We start from the raw sequence: 18,756 nt of genomic DNA, 5'->3' as shown, positions 1-18,756 counted from the left end.
CCTGCCAACTTATTAAAAAAGTCTAATTTGACATCTACAAGAAGTCTTTTACACAGAATCCTTGACTGTTATTTCCTACCTGTGAAGATATTAAAGAGGACCCACGGATTCAGCACAGCCTCCTCTCAGACTTTATTCTGAAGCGCAGAAGGAAATCATCTGCTCTCCTGTCTTCTCACAAGCATCCTAGCATCCTTTCCACTGAAAGACCTGGACAGGACCAGGAGAGATAGCTGCCCACAGTGCTATTTTAAATAAAATTTCTTTTCACACGAGCTGTCTCCTGACACTCTTTCCTGCCACCATAAAATATGCCCTGGGTTTTTGGGTTTATTTATTTATTTATTATTTATTTATTTGTGTAGTCTTGGGAAGGCTATCTAACCTCCATGCACCTTCTGGTTTCTTTGTAACTGGGATCTCCCGCACAGAGCATTCTTATAAAAACCTGCTGTGGATGTTGTATGTGGTGACACACACACCTGTAATTCTAGCGCTTAGGAGGCAGAGGCAGCCAGGTCAATGTGAATTTGAGGCCAACCTGTCTGTCTATACAGTAAGTTCCAGGCCAGCCAGACCTACAAAATGTGTGTGTGTGTGTGTGTGTGTGTGTGTGTGTGTGTGTGTGTGTGTTGTGTATGGGGAGGGGGCGCTGCTGTGGGCTGGCACAAATTGTCTCAGCCCTTGCTGATCAAGTCTGACAAACTGAGTTGGATCCCCAAAACTGGGATCCAGATGTAAGGAGAAAGCCAACTCCCCACAAAGTTGTCTTTTGATTTACACGTTCCTTCATTCATGTCGGATCAGGAATGCTCATTCACACATGAATCATGCACACATACACAGTAATAACTTTTTCATTAAAAAATTTAAAAGCTACTGAGTTAATTTCAAGAATTTTAGTACTAAAATACATCATAGAAGTGGGGATCTGTATAAATTATTAAAGCTATATCTACATGATTATTATAATGTCTATTTTTACTCAGTCTACCAATCTTTACATATTCCCATTTTCATCTGGCAATAGCTGACTTCTTGGCCTGAAAAAAATCAATATATATGAGAAAGTTTGTGTTGAAGTTTCTAACCCAGAAGCTGAGCTTCGTCAAGGCACAATTATGGAAAAATCAAAAGGCTCCAAAAGGAAGATATTGGGAGAAGAGTTGGAACAGCAATCCTTGGGCAGTCCCAGTGAGGCCGGCAGAGTCCTGGCAGGGAGGAGAGGGTTAAATCCCTTCCTCTGCAGTACAAAAGAAAAGAGTGTGCGGAAAGATTAGGATTTTTGCTTTTACAATAGGAGCTGCAGGAGCGTTGGGAAGAAGCTGAAGGGGAAAAAAGGGGGCGTCTCTCCTTTAAAGACTTGGGAGATTGAGAGAGAAAGGGAGTCGGGAAAGAGTCACACTAGTCAGTCCGTCTCTGGGACGGGAGAATTCCTCTGCTTCTCAGTGATTTGCACTGGGGGACCGATACCCGTTGGCCTCAGACTAGACAGGGTGATCGGACCAGGTCACCCCATTAAAACTCAGTGCGCAGTGAGGTGCCGTCCCTCTCATACCGCTCACTACTCGGGAATGTCTCGGCGAAAGCAACGGAGACCCCAACAGTTAATCTCGGACTGTGAAGGTCCCAGCGCATCTGAGAACGGTGGGTGCTGGGGGCAGGAGGTAGCGGGGATTGGGGAGTGGGTAGGATTCAAAGCCTGCATGGTTCAGGCCAGGGCAATGGAGGGCACCTCGGCCATGAGCCAAACCTGAGCAGGACTTGGTCACTGGGGATGTGAAGGACTCTAGACTTGAGGATGAGGAGAGGGCTCGTGCAAAGGAGATACCCCCCTTGGCTGTTGTCGGGATTCATTCTGTTTGTGTTTTCCTTGCTTTTCTCCGGATGAAATGTAGTTTTCAAACTGGCTCTGTCTCTCTACCCAAGAGTTTTCTCTCCAAGTCCTTCTTTGCTCGCTGGTCTTTGTGCCGTTGCTAAGTAACGTCCTCAGACCTGAAGACCCGTCTCTTAGGGATGGGATTTCCCCCTCTTCTTTCTGGAGAGTTGGGTTGCAAGAGAATGAATTGGATAAACGTGAAGGTTCCCCTGAGGGGGGAAGAGAATAAAGTTTCTCATTGTTGCGCTGGGCTGAGAGCAGAACTCCCAGAGGAAGAAAGCTAATGTCGGTCAGAATGCAGGCTAGCTTGGGGGTGTGCTCCTCCTTATCCGAAGGGAAACTGAAAGACAGCCCTGTAAAGGGACTCAGGTTTGTGTTTTAAGGGAGGCAAAGATGGTATTTAACGTGCGAGTTAATATAACTGTTCATATACACTATCACTGTATAAGGATCTTGCTATTTATTTTTTAGTTTCTGGGACGATCTGCTTATGTTGCCCAGACTAGCTCTATAGTCACTATACAGCCCTGGTTGGCCTGGAACTTTTGGCAATTCTCCTGTCTCAGACATCTGAACAAATGTGCACCATCATGCTAAGTTGCTGTATGTTTCTTTTAATCAACACATTTCCTCTGGGAGAAGAGAACAGGCTATGGAGCTGTAACCAAGCTGGCCTTAAACTGGTGATCCTCCAGCCTCTCTGCCTTCTGTGTGCTGTGATTACAGCCATGCCCCGGCACAACAGAATGCAAATGTCTGTGCAGTCTTAGACAACTCCAGCATGTGAAAGGCCATGATAGGAAGAGGAGGATATTAGGAACTGATTGTCCGATGCCTCGGAGACAACCGAAGACATGGTCAGCGGGAAAAAAATTATGTATCTGGATGCTTATATCCCTAAGGCTGGTGATACACACTGTCTAAGGCTGAGCCAGGAATAGGTATCTATGTCTAGATGAGTCTGAGACTCAAGACAGTTTTGGATTAAGTAGTATAGCTACATGTGTGCTCACAACATGGAAGTCAGAAAGTCCAACCCTGGGGCCAGTCTTTTGCTTAGCAAACACATGGTATGACTCAAAATATATAAAATAAGGTTATGCATAAGGGTTCTGAAGCCATATTTTCAGGATTGGTTTTTTTTTTTTTTTTTTTTTGGACAAACCCAGTTCTCCCTCTATGCTAGCTATACAAGCTTGGTTTTGCTTCTCTGTGCCTCAGTTTCCTCATCTGTTAAACAGAGATGGATGAGTACAATAGTTACCTTATTAACCTGTGTAAGCTCTTTGGGGAAATGGCCAGCATAAATGACATTTCTTAGAGACATACTTACCATAAGTACTTAGTGAGAAGGAATATTGCAGTTATCACATGTGAGGGCAGTGACCACTCGGGGACCTCAGTATGCCTTTATAACACACGCAGGGCTCTGGGGGACTGTATTTGTGGCAACTAGAATGAATTATGGACTGAACTTGTTTCCACTCTACAAAAATGACTTTAGGTCGAGTCAGTGCGGCATGCACAATGAAACCTTAACAAACAAGTTAAGTTTGGGGTAGGAACCATCTTCCCCAAGCCATTGCTTGGCTGAGATCCCACTGTGCCCATATTTAGAGGTTCTATGGTGATGGCATCCTTCCCCCATGAGACACATTAAGCCTCCTTAATGCTGCTATAGGCCGGATGTTTCTTCCTGGAGCTCTATAGGAGATTTCCCCTAGAGCCTGAGAGTTGCCTCTCAGTCCTGCTCCCCTGCTGGTTCAATTGTGGAACTGTGCTGAACGCCACCCCCAACCCCCAAGAGGCATGTTCTCCTCGCCTTCCTCCCATCTGCTCACCCATTCCCCACATTGTGGCTGAGGGAAAGTTTTCTGCACAAGTCAGAGGGTATCCAGCAGCTGCCGTGGGTGGATTCTCGAGCCTTTTAGGGTACAGTGTGACTGGGAGGGCTCTGGATACCTGGAAGTGTAGTGACGCTGCTGTAAATCCATTCCTATAGAAACCAGAAAGGCTTACACAATATGAAGCAAGAAAATTTAGGTAGATAAACTTTGCATTGGTAGGAGAGGCCAAAGGTAACATAGGGATCTGCCTTAAGCAGAAGGAAAGTGCTGACTTCAGCTCTCTGTCCATGGCAGTGGTCCTCAGCCTTCCTAATGCTGCAACCCTTTAACACAGTTCCTCACGATGTGGTGGCCCCAACCATAACATTTGTGTTGCTACTGCGTAACTGTAATTTTGCTACTGTTATGAAGCATCATGTAAGTCTCTGTTTTCTGATGGTCTTAGGCGACCCTTGTGCAAGGGTCTCTAAGAGGTCGGTCGAAACACACAGGTTGAGAAACAGTTGGTCCATGGCATATGCACGCGCACATAAATACTACTACAATAATAATAAATCATAAACAAATTTTTTGTTTTGATTTTTTTGAGATGGGGTTTCTCTGTGTAGCTTTGGCTGTCCTAGAACTTGAATCTGTAGACTTGCCTAGCCTTGATTGTTGTTGGATTTTTTTGCTTGTTTGTTTGTTTGCTTGTTTTAAAGATTTGCTCTAAGGCATAAGAGCACTGATTGCTTTACCAGAGGACCCAATTTAGATTCACAGTACCAACATGGCAGCTCACAACCATCTGTAATTCTAGTGCCAGGGTACCCATTGCCCTCTTCTGGCTTCCATGGGTACCAGGCCCAAAAGTGGTGTGTATACATAGATGCATGCAAGACACTCATAACTATAAAATAGAAATAAATACATTTTTTAAAAAATATTTATTTATTTTATGTATAAGAGTATACTGTAGCTGTCTTCAAACACACCAGAGGAGGGTATCAGATCCCTTTATAGATGGTTGTGAGCCACCATGTGGTTGCTGGGAATTGAACTCAGGACCTCTGGAAGAGCAGTCAGTGCTCTTAAACCCCTGAGCCACCTATATAGCCCAATAAATAAATATTTTTTAAAAATCTACCTTAAGAACTCCTAAAGTTCTGGGCATGGTGGTACTCTAATCCCAGTGCTGAGAAGACAGAGACAGTTCGATCTCTGTGAGACCCAGACCATCAAAGAAAAGAGAAAGAAAGAAAGAGAGAGAGAGAGAGAGAGAGAGAGAGAGAGAGAGGGAGGGAGCGAGGGAACAGAAAGAACTCCTAAGGGTTTTCATATCAGAACTCCTTGGAGATTGATTTTCTTATCTAGTCTCCTTTCATGACCTGAATAGAGGCCTGTTGGTTCTCTTCTGCAATTGATATGGCTATCTAAAACTCTCTCCTTTCTTATAAGCATGTAACATATAAATTCTTGTTCTCTCCTCGTCATAGGGGTGTCTCTAAAAGGATTGGGCTATAGTGGAGAGCTAAAGAGATTGCCTTGCATTCATGGGGAGCTCTGCCTTATCATTTACACAGAATCTACTAATAACCATGCCATCATTATGTTTCTAACCTTGCCTTCCACCCCAGAGCATGGCCCAGAGTTAGACAGGAAGGATTCGGGATGTAACTCAGGGAAAGAGCGTGTGTGAGGCCCTTGGTTTTATCTACACACAAAGCAATGATTACACTAAATAAGACCTGCCTGCCATCCGTCCTTTGCTTATCTGTAAACTTGGAGTGCATTTCTATTGTGCCTTTAAGAAACGGCCCTGAGAAACCTATTTTCCCACTTTCTTCTTGCACAGCTCCCTGATGAGAACATCAAAACCTAACAGAATACTTCCCACACATAAGTGATGAGCAGGAAAGAGTCTACTTACTCAAAAACTCGGGAGAAAGAACAAGAGTCTCTCCCCCACAGAGTCTAGATATCAGAATTAGAGGGCATAAGGGACATCACTGGAGGAAATGTTAACTGGTACATCTGGGGAATGATCAGAAGCCCAGATATTTAGTGAGGAGAAACCAGGACAGCCGCCACGCAGACCTGGAGGGAGAGAAGGGAGCTGGCAAACAGCAAGAATAGCAAAGGCAAGGAAGGCAAAAATAGGGCACCTTACACATGAGAGACAGGGCTCATCTCTCAGGCTTCTGAACCCACAGAGACTTCAGTTTTAGGTACCTGCTGCAGTGGCCGTCAGAAAGAATATATCTCTAAGTGGACAGAAAGTAATTCAGGAGTCTGTGTTGTGCGTGAAGCAGGATGATCGTGAGTTCAAGGCCAGTATGAGCAACTCTAGACTGTCAAGAAATGATGGGAGACAGCAAGAGAGACTGACTGACTTAGCCTTGGCTAGAATTTGGGATAAGGAAACAGAAAACCCACTTTTTCTTTTTCTTTCTTTCTTTTTTGTTTTTTGTTTTTCTTCATTTGTTTGTTTGTCCTTGAGACAGATTTTCTCTGTTTGTTTTGCTGTCTTGGTACTCTGTAGACCAGGCTAGCCTCAAGCTCAAAGAGATCTGCTTGTCTCTGCCTCCTAAATGCTGGGATTAAAGACATGCATCACACTGCCCTTCGCCCTCCTTTGGAGAAAACTGGGTTTTCAAATTAACTGGAGCTGGGCAGTGGTGCATGCCTTTAATCCCAGCACTTGGGAGGCAGAGGCAGGTGGATTTCTGAATTCAAGGCCAGCCTGGTCTACAGAGTGAGTTCCAGGACAGCTAGGGCTACACAGAGAAACCCTGTCCCGGAAAAAAAAAAATTAAACTAGTCTGGTGCTCAAGGATATATGATATGACCTTTTAACCCTGGACAAATTCTTTCTTTCCTAAGTTTTCAAGGAAGGGAACCCCACCCACCCCACCCACCCCACCCACCCCACCCCCCACTCCTCATTTTGTTTTGTGTTTTGGTTGCTTGGTTTTGTTTTGGTGATGGCATCACTGTAGCTCAGACTGGCTCTCTGTGAACCCCTGATCCTTCTGCCTCAGCCTCCCCAGGCCTGGGATCAGAAGCTTATGCCAACATCCATACCCATGTGGATCTCAGGTGTGGGCTGCCAGACCATAGTGCTCACCAGGGACACATGCAGGGGCTGTGCTCCACAGTTCTGTTCTTGCACTTCCTTCATTTTATTCCTTCCCACTCCTCCATCATCAGCTGCCCTACACTGACTTGTTTGTTTGTTTGTTGTTTATTCTGAGACAGGGTCTCACTCACTAAGTAGCCCTAGCTGGCCTTGAACTCACAAGAGATCTGTTTGCCTCAGTCACCTGAATGCTGAGATTAAAGGCATGTGCTACCACATCTAGCTGTCTTCATTTCATTATTTTTATTATTAATGTCTTTATTTTATTTTATGTGTATGGGTGTTTTACCTGCATATATGCCAGTGTTCTACATGTGTGCTTGGTGCTTGTAGAGGCCAGAAGAGGGGGTCAGAGGGGGTCAGATCCTGTAGAACTGGAGTTACAGTCAGTTGTGAGCTCCCCTGTGGGTGCTGGGAACCAAACCTGGGTCCTCTGCAAGAACAGCAAATGCATCCATTTAATCCCAAAACTTGGAGGCAGAGGGAGGCAGATCTCTGAGTTTGAGGCCAACCTAGGTCCACAGAGCCAGTTTCAGGATAGCCAAGGCTACTCAGAAACCTTGTCTCAAAAAAAAAAAGAAAAGAAAAGAAAAGAAAAAAGAATAAGAATAAGGCATGGTGGCACACAATTACACAGTTTTAATCTTTGCACTCAGGAGAAAAAGTTAAATGAATCTCTGTGAGTTCCAGGTAGCCTGGTATACAGAATGAGTTTCAAGCCATCCAGGGCTACAGAGAGACAAGATGAAAGGAAGAAAGGAAGAGAGGAAGAGAGACAGAGAGACAGAGTCAGAGATTCTCCTCAAATTGAAAAGAGAAAAAAAAAAAAACCAACTGGGACTTTAATTTACTATTTGTGCTCAGTGAAGGGTCAGATCTCTAAAATACCTTTGAGCTTCAAGACAGTGCTTGGATTCTACACAAATGTCTTCCTCACTTGGTACCTGGTATCTGAGTCATCTTGCCTCTCATCTACCATGTGGAACAGGCTATGGGTGCATCTGTAGGTTTCAGTATAGCAGTTTGGTTTGGCAAAGAACGACGTGTATGAGCTTAGTAGAGAAGACTGAGAAAAGAGACAGTGGTACAATCTCTAAAAAGTGATCTTGGCAACATTTACAAGTCTATTTCTATTTACCGAGGCTGCCGATGAGCAGTGATTTAATTCAGGTAGCACTTGTGAGGAATAGGGGAAGGTTTGAAGAGCATAGTCCTTGAAGCTCTATTATTGGAGTACTTGCCTCTTCTTGGGTGCTGTGGGCTGGGATTATGTATGTGCTGGACACAGAACCCAAGGCCCGTGGACTGATAATACTTTGCCACTGGACAGCAGCAGCAGCAGACCATAGTTTTAACCTCATTGATATCTGTAATGTATATCAGGGTCTTACTCTATGTAGCTCAGAAATTAAATAGTGACACAGCCAGACGCTGGAGTGACAGGCACTCATGTCCACTCTGTGTGTGTGTGTGTGTGTGTGTGTGTGTGTGTGTGTGTGTGTGTGTATACATGCATGTGTTCACTTAGGATTAAACTCAAAGCCTCAATTTGTGCTAGGTAATTGCTCTTCCACTAAAAAGCTCCTTCCCAGCCTTCAGCAGTACAATGGAATACATGTGGAACTTCATAAAACACTAATGCTTAGGCTGGAGAGATGGCTCAGCGGTTAAGAGCACTGACTGCTCTTCCAGAGGTCCCGAGTTCAAATCCCAGCAACCGCATGGTGGCTCACAACCATCTGTAATGGGATCTCTCTTCTGGTGTGTCTGAAGACAGCTATGGTGTACTCATTTAAATAAAATGAATAGATAAATAAATCTTTTAAAAAACAAACAAACAGACAGACAAAAACCTAATGCTTACTGGGCAGTGGTGTCAGACACCGTTCATCTTGAGCAGTTCTATCTCTGAGTTTGAGGCCAGTCTAGCCTACATTGCAGTCTCAGACTCAAAGTTATGTAGTAAGATTTTGTTTCAGACTAATAATAATGATGATGGTTATGGTGATGGAGATGATAATGAAGATGCTTGGATCCTGCCCTTAGGGCCTTTGAATGTATTTTAGCCTTGAGATGGGTTTTTTTGTTTGTTTGGTTTGGGGTATGTGTGTGTGTGTGTGTTGTTGTTGTTGTTTCCTTTTTCTTTCTTTCTTTCTTTCTTTTTCTTTCTTTCTTTCTTTCTTTCTTTCTTTCTTTCTTTCTTTCTTTCTTTCTTTCTTTCTTTCTTTCTTTCTTTCTTTCCTTCCTTCCTTCCTTCCTTCCTCCCTCCCTCCCTCCCTCCCTCCCTCCTTTCCTCCCTCCCTCCCTCCCTCCCTCCCTTCCTTCTTCTGTTTGTGATTGAACTCAGGGACTCCTTTTGAGTTACAGTCCCATCCCAAGACATCAGAATGTCCTAAAGCTCTAAAGGCAGTCCTAACGACAGTAAAGGCTGAGAGCCACTGTTTAGATACACCACTCTGCTGCCCAGGCCCTATGTGGTTTTGACTGTGTTCTTCCTAACCATTCTCTCCCAAGCCTGAAGCAGCTTATCGGGGTACCAGGTTTTTTGCTTATTTTTCAGATAGTGTCTTATATAGTTCAGGCTAGCCACTAACTTATGTTGAAGTCAATAAGGATACCCTTGATCTTCTGATTCAGCTGCCTCCAACTCCAAAGTGCTGGGATTACAGGTGTGTGTGCCTGGTTTATGTTGGGGATTGAAACCCAGGGGTTTGTGCTTGTGCCAGGCACTCTACCTACTGAACTAGACCCCCAGCTTCTGGACACTAGGCCTAGAAGAGAAGCTACTTGGTTTTTTGTTTGTTTGTTATTTTATTTTATTTTATTTTTTTCAGCTCTTCGTAAATTTGAACAAGCATGTGCAGGTCCACATCCATCACAGACCCCTTTCCTGCTACCTAGGTGTACCGTCACCTGCTTAGCATGTCCCTGTGTTCTGTGACTTTAGCCCTGTCTGCACGAGAATCTCGCTCTCTTTTTCAGGATAGGCACTGAGTGAATAGGGGTGCCTAGGAGTGGGTGGTTCCTCTTACAGCAGCTGCTGATACATCACCTTTCACCAGGAACTAAACTTACCTTAAAGGGTGTAGATCAAATGACACATCAGAAAGCACATTTCATTACAAAGCAAGAAAGGGGACACTGTTTCCCAGGAGAAGAAGAAAAGAAAAGGATTTCTTTTCTTGTCCAAGGACTTGACAGAGCAGCAACTGGATATCAAATGTTCAGTGCTAATTAACGAACGCTCGGTAGAAAGTCTCCATCTGATTCCCTCTCTCTGACTTGAGGGCAGGGAGGAGCCACACAGGCTCCTTTCTACAGCTTTAGGATGCGCATGGGAAACTGGACAGGAGCCAGAGTGGTGACTGCTGCTCCATTGAATTACTCTGTGGACTTGGAAAAGTCGCTTAACCTCTGTGAGCTTCAGTTTCCTTATCTGTAAAACTAAAGCACACTGTCCTTAGCTGTGTCTCGGACAAACTGAAACCCTGAACTCCATCTCCGTTTGCAAGGGTCAGGTCTTAGAAAAACAGAGTTAGCTCATCCATTTCAGTGCTCTGATTCATGAGGCTTATAAGGCTAAATCTTTTCTTCTCTCTTTTTTTTTTTTTAAAGATTTATTTTATGTAAATGAGTGCTCTATCTATATATACAACTGCATGCCGGAAGAGGGCATCAGATCCCAGGGATAGATGGTTGTGTGCCCCCATGTGGTTGCTGGGAATTGAACTCAGGACCTCTGGATGCTCTTAACCACTGAGCCATTTCTCCAGCCCTGGGATTATCCAAAGTTTTAAAACATAAGATTGTGTTATTTATTTATTTATTTATTTGACCAGGGTGGTCTCAAACTCAGAGATTCATTCACTTGCCTCTGTTTGTATTGCTGGAATTAAAGACATGCGCCACAACTGCCTGGCTATTTTCAGTTTATAAATACAGTAGCTGTTTACTTTTTTTTGTTTTGTTTTGTTTTGTTTTTTTTCGAGACAGGGTTTCTCTTCTGTGTAGCCCTGGCTGTCCTGGCACTCACTTTGTAGACCAGGCTGGCCTCGAACTCAGAAATTCGCCTGCCTCTGCCTCCCGAGTGCTGGGATTAAAGGCGTGCGCCACCACGCCCGGCCCTACTTTTTTTTTTTTTTTTTAAGACAGGGTCTCACTATATAACCCAAGATGGTCTGGAGCTCCCTACGTAGACCAGGCTGGCTTTGAACTAATTGCCTCCTGAGTGCTGGGGTCAAAGGTGTGTGCCACCACTCTCAAGTATGTACTGAAATTTTGATTAGATTGGGGCACATACTCCCCTTCCTCTAAGGCTCTTTAACCTAGACATAGGCCAGTGATGCCACTGAGAAATTAACAAGATTGGGGAGCTGAAGGATGAGGCTGGTGCTCAGTAGAAGAGCTCTTGCTCTAGCATTTGTGGGATCCTAGGTTCATCCCCACAATGTTGGGATGCAGTGGACATGGTGAATCAGGTTTATAATAATCTGAGTCCATGGGTAGTAGGAGCAGGAAGAGGCTAGCCAGGCTGTGCTATGTAGTAAGTTCGAGGCCCGCCTGGTCTACAGAGTGAGTTCCAGGACAGCCAGGGGCCACACAGAGAAACCCTGTCTCGAAAAAAAAAAAAAAAAAACAACAAGCAAAAAGATATTATTTTAGTTGTATGTGTATCTTAGGTTCTCTTATTAAAATATAAATTTCCTAATCCATAATATTTAAGAATCTTCAAATTTTAAAAAGTTCCTAATTTATATTCTCTTTTGGAGGGAAAAAGTCCCACATATGTTAATACTATGCTTCAAGCATTCCCTAGTCTAGGCATACAGCTCCGTGGTGGGTCACTTGGTACAAAGTTCCATCGCCAGCACCACAAAAACAAACGGTTTGCAATTTGTCTGCTTTCAAAATATTTTTCTGATAAAGATAGTGTCTGTAAAATATTGTCTTTTTATTAAAAGGGGGATGGAGCATATTCCGTGTAACTGGCTCCAGCTTATCAACCAGGCAAAAACAGAACTGGGAAGACTGTGATTGTAGAATTTGAGGAAGGTTGGGAGTTTACCACTAGACTCAGCTATAAAGACCATGTTTCAAAAACAAACAGTACTGAGGAAGCCATAGTTGTAGCCCTAGCATTTGGGAAGCTGAGGCAGGAAGGTTGCTGACTTCAAAGTCAACTTGGGTTACACTGAACATTTCAAAAAGAAAAAAGAAAAAAGAAAGAAAAAGAAATATGAGTTTATTTATTGCTACCACCAAAACGCAAATCCAAGACCTGAGATCACTTTTTTTTTTTTTTCCACGTAAAAATACGGGATTTTGCCGGGCAGTGGTGGCGCACGCCTTTAACCCCAGCAATTGGGAGGCAGAGGCAGGCGTTTTTCTGAGTTCGAGGTCAGCCTGGTCTACAGAGTGAGTTCCAGGACAGCCAGGGTCACACAGAGAAACCTTGTCTCAAAAAAAAAAAAAGGATTTTTAGGAAGTAGGGGACCCTTTAAATTTCAGTTCAAGGAAGAAAAAGAATGCAGAATACCTGGTCTGCGGCACCTTATCCCTATTTACTCCCTCTGAATAAAAGGCAGGGCCCGATGGAGGTGAGCAGGTGTCAGTCCTGTTTAGGAATTGAAATCCGCTTGGGGCCCGATAGGAGCTTTGGATCCTGAGCTGCAGACTGTGAAAGCCCATTCCGCATCTTCCCCATTGTTTCAGAAGGAGCTCCCCTCCCCCCAGGGTTGGAGCTGGGTGGACCTCCTTAGGCCTTTGTAAGCTAATATCTTTTTTAATTGTCCGCATTAGGGACGGGGGTGGGTTGGAAAGAGGGTACCGAACCGGAGAGGAGGGCTTTTTTAAAAGTAGGAACTCTGCATTTGGTATATGGCCCGTGTGGCCTGTGGACTAGCTTGTGTTGAGCTGTAACTCTGGGGGAAGGGCTTGGTGTTCCTCAAGAAGGGGCCCTCAAATGACTCCCTTGGGAATTCTATCTTGCAACCCATCCCCCTCCCCAAACTTCTTTTGTGAAGAGAGATGAGGGTAAGATGGGAGTAGGGGTGAAGACAAAACTTGAGATCATTCTGCGGTGTGCGAGCTGGTAAGGGGTGGGTGTTTGAGGCCGCTCCTCCCATTCTTGTCCTCCGACCTCTGAGGCGAGCTGACCACCCTTTGGAATCCACGTTTTCCGAGCTCAGCAGATCCTTTATCCAAAGAAAAATTACTGAAGCCTATCGCCTTAATCTATTGAGCGGGCAATGTTTCCCACTGTGGGCTTGAGGCTGACCCAGTGGAAGCAGCTAGGATAAAGACATCTGGGGTGGGGAGCTGGCAGAGGATAGGGCACAGTGGACCCCTAAGGTGCCTCACTGACACCTGACCCAGAGCCGGAGTAAAGCTTCCTAGACTTGCCCCCGCCCCGCCCCCTCCCCCCGCACTCTCCGCTCTCGCCTCCTCCAGCTTTCGTCTCCCTCCCTGGCAGCTTCCCCCCACAAACTCTCCTCCCCCATCTCCCCACTACCAGCTTTCGCGCTCCAGCTCCTCCCCTCCTCCGCGCCTTCTCGCTTCCCTCCCCCCCTCCGCCGCTGCTCCCTGCCCCCGCCACCGCCGATCTCCTCCGCAGTCTGGGCCGCTGGGTGCAGAGACTGCCGCAGCGCCAAAGCGGCCTCCCCAGACCGGATACCCATTGTGTCCTAACCCATCCCGCCTTCCACTTCCCACGGCCATGGCGCAGGAAACCGGGAGCAGCTCTCGACTCGGGGGACCCTGCGGGGAGCCTGCGGAGCGCGGAGGTGCGGTAGGGCCAGGCTTGGGCAGAGATGGGGGCCGAGGGAACACTCGCGTGTAAGGACTTTAAGTGGGCGGATAAAATGTGTGATTCTGCACATAGGCCCCAGGTCTCACATCCATTCTCACCCTTCCTGGGCCAGAGGAGGGGGAGGGGTAACGGAGGAGGCTCGGAGAGTGCGCGCCCTATCCCCCAACCCCCGTTTTGCTGGGTGTCCAGGAACCACGATTGTCGGATCTGGTCTGAGCGCTAGCTTCCTGCAGGGTCTGACTGTAAGCTTAAATTCCGACCCTAACCGGAGGTTCCTGGGCCGCCCGTTCTTTAGAGCCTCCGTTATCCAACACTGTGGCATTACCCACACTTTTCTCCTTGTCTTCTCCCCAGGTGATGCTAGCGAGGAAGACCACCCTCAAGTCTGTGCCAAATGCTGCGCACAATTCTCTGACCCGACCGAATTCCTCGCTCACCAGAACTCATGTTGCACTGACCCACCGGTAATGGTGATAATTGGAGGCCAGGAGAATCCCAGCAACTCTTCAGCCTCCTCTGCGCCCCGACCAGAGGGCCACAGTAGGTCCCAGGTCATGGATACAGAGCACAGCAATCCCCCAGATTCTGGGTCCTCTGGGCCCCCGGATCCCACTTGGGGGCCAGAGCGGAGGGGAGAGGAATCTTCTGGGCAATTCCTGGTCGCTGCCACAGGTACAGCGGCTGGGGGAGGTGGGGGCCTGATCTTGGCCAGTCCAAAGCTGGGAGCAACCCCATTACCTCCAGAATCCACTCCTGCACCCCCTCCTCCCCCACCTCCCCCTCCCCCTCCAGGTGTAGGCAGTGGCCACTTGAACATTCCTCTGATCTTGGAAGAGTTGCGGGTGCTGCAGCAGCGCCAGATTCACCAGATGCAGATGACTGAACAAATCTGCCGCCAGGTGCTGCTACTTGGCTCCTTGGGGCAGACCGTGGGTGCCCCTGCCAGTCCCTCAGAGCTACCTGGGACAGGGGCTACCTCTTCCACCAAGCCCCTACTGCCTCTCTTCAGTCCCATCAAGCCAGCGCAAACTGGCAAGACACTGGCATCTTCCTCTTCGTCATCCTCCCCCTCTGGAGCTGAACCGCCTAAGCAGGCTTTCTTCCACCTTTACCATCCACTGGGATCACAGCATCCCTTCTCTGTAGGAGGGGTTGGGCGGAGCCACAAACCCACCCCTGCCCCTTCCCCTGCGCTGCCAGGCAGCACGGATCAGCTGATTGCTTCACCTCATCTGGCATTCCCAGGCACCACCGGACTCCTGGCAGCTCAGTGTCTTGGGGCAGCAAGGGGCCTTGAGGCTGCTGCCTCCCCAGGGCTCCTGAAGCCAAAGAACGGAAGTGGTGAACTGGGCTATGGGGAAGTGATCAGTTCCTTGGAGAAACCCGGTGGAAGGCACAAATGCCGCTTTTGTGCAAAAGTATTCGGCAGTGACAGCGCCCTACAGATCCACCTTCGTTCCCACACTGGTGAGAGGCCCTATAAGTGCAACGTCTGTGGTAACCGTTTCACTACTCGGGGCAACCTCAAAGTACATTTTCACCGGCATCGTGAGAAGTACCCACATGTGCAAATGAATCCACATCCAGTACCGGAGCACCTAGACTACGTCATCACCAGCAGTGGGCTGCCTTATGGAATGTCTGTGCCACCAGAGAAAGCAGAAGAGGAGGCAGCCACACCAGGCGGAGGTGTTGAACGCAAACCCCTAGTGGCCTCCACCACAGCACTCAGTGCCACAGAGAGCCTGACACTGCTCTCCACTGGCACAAGCACAGCAGTGGCTCCTGGGCTCCCTACTTTCAACAAGTTTGTGCTCATGAAGGCAGTGGAACCCAAGAGTAAAGCGGATGAGAACACGCCCCCAGGGAGTGAGGGCTCTGCCATCGCTGGAGTAGCAGACAGTGGCTCAGCAACCCGGATGCAGCTAAGTAAGCTGGTGACATCACTACCGAGTTGGGCACTGCTTACTAATCACTTGAAGTCAACTGGAAGTTTCCCCTTCCCTTATGTCCTAGAACCCTTGGGGGCTTCGCCTTCTGAGACCTCAAAGCTGCAGCAGCTAGTAGAAAAGATTGACCGCCAAGGAGCTGTGGCGGTGGCGTCTACTGCCTCGGGAGCTCCCACCACTTCTGCCCCTGCACCTTCCTCCTCCGCTTCTGGACCTAACCAGTGTGTCATCTGTCTTCGGGTCCTGAGTTGCCCTCGGGCTCTACGCCTGCATTATGGCCAACATGGAGGTGAGCGGCCCTTCAAGTGTAAAGTGTGTGGCCGAGCTTTCTCCACAAGGGGCAATTTGCGCGCACATTTCGTGGGTCACAAGACCAGTCCAGCTGCCCGGGCTCAGAACTCCTGCCCCATTTGTCAGAAGAAGTTCACTAATGCTGTCACTCTGCAGCAACATGTTCGGATGCACCTGGGGGGCCAGATCCCCAACGGGGGTTCCACACTTTCTGAAGGTGGGGGAGCTGCCCAGGAAAACAGCTCTGAGCAGTCTACAGCTTCTGGACCAGGGAGTTTCCCCCAGCCGCAGTCTCAGCAGCCATCTCCAGAAGAGGAGATGTCTGAGGAAGAGGAAGAGGATGAGGAAGAGGAGGAAGATGTGACAGATGAAGATTCCCTAGCAGGAAGAGGCTCTGAGAGTGGGGGAGAGAAGGCCATATCAGTACGAGGTGACTCAGAAGAGGTATCTGGGGCAGAGGAAGAAGTAGCAACATCAGTAGCAGCACCCACCACTGTGAAGGAGATGGACAGTAATGAGAAAGCCCCTCAACACACTCTGCCGCCACCTCCGCCACCACCCGACAACCTGGATCATCCCCAACCCATGGAGCAGGGAACCAGTGATGTTTCCGGAGCCACGGAGGAAGAAGCCAAACTGGAGGCAACCTCAAGCCCGATGGCAGCCCTCACCCAAGAAGGAGAGGGCACCAGCACCCCTTTGGTGGAAGAGCTGAACTTACCGGAAGCCATGAAGAAGGATCCCGGAGAGAGCAGCGGCAGGAAGGCCTGTGAAGTGTGTGGCCAGAGCTTTCCTACCCAGACAGCTCTGGAGGAGCATCAGAAGACCCATCCCAAGGATGGGCCACTCTTCACTTGTGTCTTCTGCAGGCAGGGCTTCCTCGACCGTGCTACCCTCAAGAAGCACATGCTGTTGGCTCACCACCAGGTACCGCCCTTTGCACCCCATGGCCCTCCGAATATTGCTACTCTTTCCTTGGTCCCTGGCTGTTCCTCCTCCATCCCTTCTCCAGGGCTCTCCCCATTCCCTCGAAAAGATGACCCCACCATGCCATGAGCCTGCTTCTGTACCTGGTCCTCTATGACCCAGAGAGCAGAAACCTGAGAGGCTTCATAGAGGGACCTCCAAGATTTACTCACCCTCCTCTTGTCCTTTCTCAAGTCCTGACATAATGTTTCTAGTGGCTTCTCCTCTAGTCCCTGAGCTTGCCTATTGCCTTTGAAAGAGAATGTCCCCTTAAGAAATTCTTATCACCTTTTTGTTCTGTGTAACTAAGGAAAACAAATTCCCTAAAGCTTTTACATTCTCAAGGGGGAGCTCTCTCCTCTTCTCCCTTTCCCTTTGGCAGGTATACTAGAATCCCCACCCTTGGAGTGGCAGCCTTGGTCCAAGGGGCAGGCAATTGTCCATGGAAGACCCAGCGCTGCTCCTTGGTGATCTTGACCGAGTCACCCTGCAAGACTTTCTAGGGCCGGGACCTCCTTGAGAAGCTTGTAAGGGGTGGTAGGTTTCTTTTCTTTCTGCAACCACTACCCAGTTTTCCACTGAGCCCTGGAGTTCTGGATCTACCTGCATTGCCACTTGGGGCCTAGTACCATCATTGCTGTTAAAGCCCAGGAACTGTGTTTGACAAGGTGACTCCAGTGACATGATCCAGAGAGGCAGAGGAGAACATAGCCTCCTTCCTACTTCAGCCTCCGGAAGTTGAAGCTGTGCCCAACAAGCACACTGGAAGAAAGAAGAAACTGTAACTTCTTTCTTCTCCCCCCCTGCTCCAGAGAGTGCTGGCAATGAAGATATTCTAGCAATTGGTGACCCGCCCTAGAAGGTAGGGACAAGTGAAGGACTGGGATCCTTTTTGCAGTATGTTCCTTGACTCGCCACATTGAGGCAAAGATAGTGGCTGGTCAAGATGCCAGGACTACTCCAGCTTCCCATCATGTCCTCTCAACCAACAAGCAGGTTTCCTACGAAGAGGTCTCTCATGTGATAGTTTAGGGAGTATGAAGTTCCTAACTCTAAAGAGCCTTGTTGGTGAGGATGGTTGTTTAAGCAATGATGGGGAGTTGAGGGCTGTTGCTAAAACAGGCATTCCTGGGAATCTATTTGATGAAGAACAGGACTTGATGTAAGGGGACTTCGATGTTCAGCTCTTGTGAGTATGAACGTTTTCTTTGAGCTAATGGTGACGTGGTATGCAGAGGCACCAGGGGCCATGGAGGGGGGGGGGGGCTTCCTGTCACTAGAATGTTTTTAGTTTTAGATGACTCCCTATTTTATTCCCTCACCCCTTGTATTTCCCTTGCTGTCTTCTCAAAACCCCTTTCCTCCCCCAGTTTTGCCTGACCATGGGCCAGAGCTTATGTCTTATTTTTTTTCTAGAAGTTGAGAGACAGAGCTTCAAGTGGTTTCCCCCCGTCTCTCTGTCTTGTAGTGAGATGTAGTATTTACTCTTAACATAGGATCCTGTGGAACAGGAGTTCTGAGAAGACTGAATTTTGCTGTTAGCTGATGTCAATGACGATTCTCTAAAGTAGTGGGCTCCAGAGCTCCCTAACACAGTGAAATGTGTAAGAGCCGAGAGGGGAGATATTAGAATTTTTTTCCTTCATCATTAAAGGTGTTTTGGCCAAGTTTTTGTGTGTTTCTCCTTATTTTATGACTAAATAGCCAGATGGGGTGTGATGTTGGCAATCCCTAATGTGGAGATTCTCTTCCCACCCTTTTCTCCTGCCAAAGCTGAACATATGGTGTAAAAATACCTAACTTCCTCAGTCAGCCTCATCCCCAAACAACCTCCAGTGGATGTGACTTCACTGTGAGGGGGGAAAGGCTTTTTAAAACAGATTCTGTTTTTCAAAAGA

General features: G+C 47.6%; 1 protein-coding gene across 3 annotated transcripts; it reads left to right on the top strand.

Moving 5' to 3' along the window:
* The first annotated feature begins 1,323 nt into the window (after positions 1-1,323).
* On the top strand, positions 1,324-18,525 carry Sall2 (spalt like transcription factor 2). Of its 3 annotated transcripts, XM_029468687.2 has the most exons (3): positions 1,324-1,647; positions 14,007-16,819; positions 17,241-18,525. In XM_029468687.2, the coding sequence occupies exons 1-3, from the start codon at positions 1,575-1,577 to the stop codon at positions 17,247-17,249; spliced, it is 2,895 nt and encodes a 964-aa protein (XP_029324547.1). In that variant the 5' UTR covers positions 1,324-1,574; the 3' UTR covers positions 17,250-18,525. The 3 variants fall into 3 exon arrangements, with proteins under 3 accessions (XP_029324547.1, XP_021038015.1, XP_021038017.1); XM_021182356.2 differs by having other exon boundaries at positions 14,007-18,525; XM_021182358.2 differs by lacking the exon at positions 1,324-1,647 and adding an exon at positions 13,439-13,626 and having other exon boundaries at positions 14,007-18,525.
* Positions 18,526-18,756: the final 231 nt, after the last annotated feature.

The sequence above is a fragment of the Mus caroli genome, unplaced genomic scaffold, assembly GCF_978045245.1.
Source record: "Mus caroli unplaced genomic scaffold, Mus_caroli_1 scaffold_12, whole genome shotgun sequence".
Taxonomy (NCBI): domain Eukaryota; kingdom Metazoa; phylum Chordata; class Mammalia; order Rodentia; family Muridae; genus Mus; species Mus caroli.
This window is presented reverse-complemented; position numbering and strand designations above follow the sequence as displayed.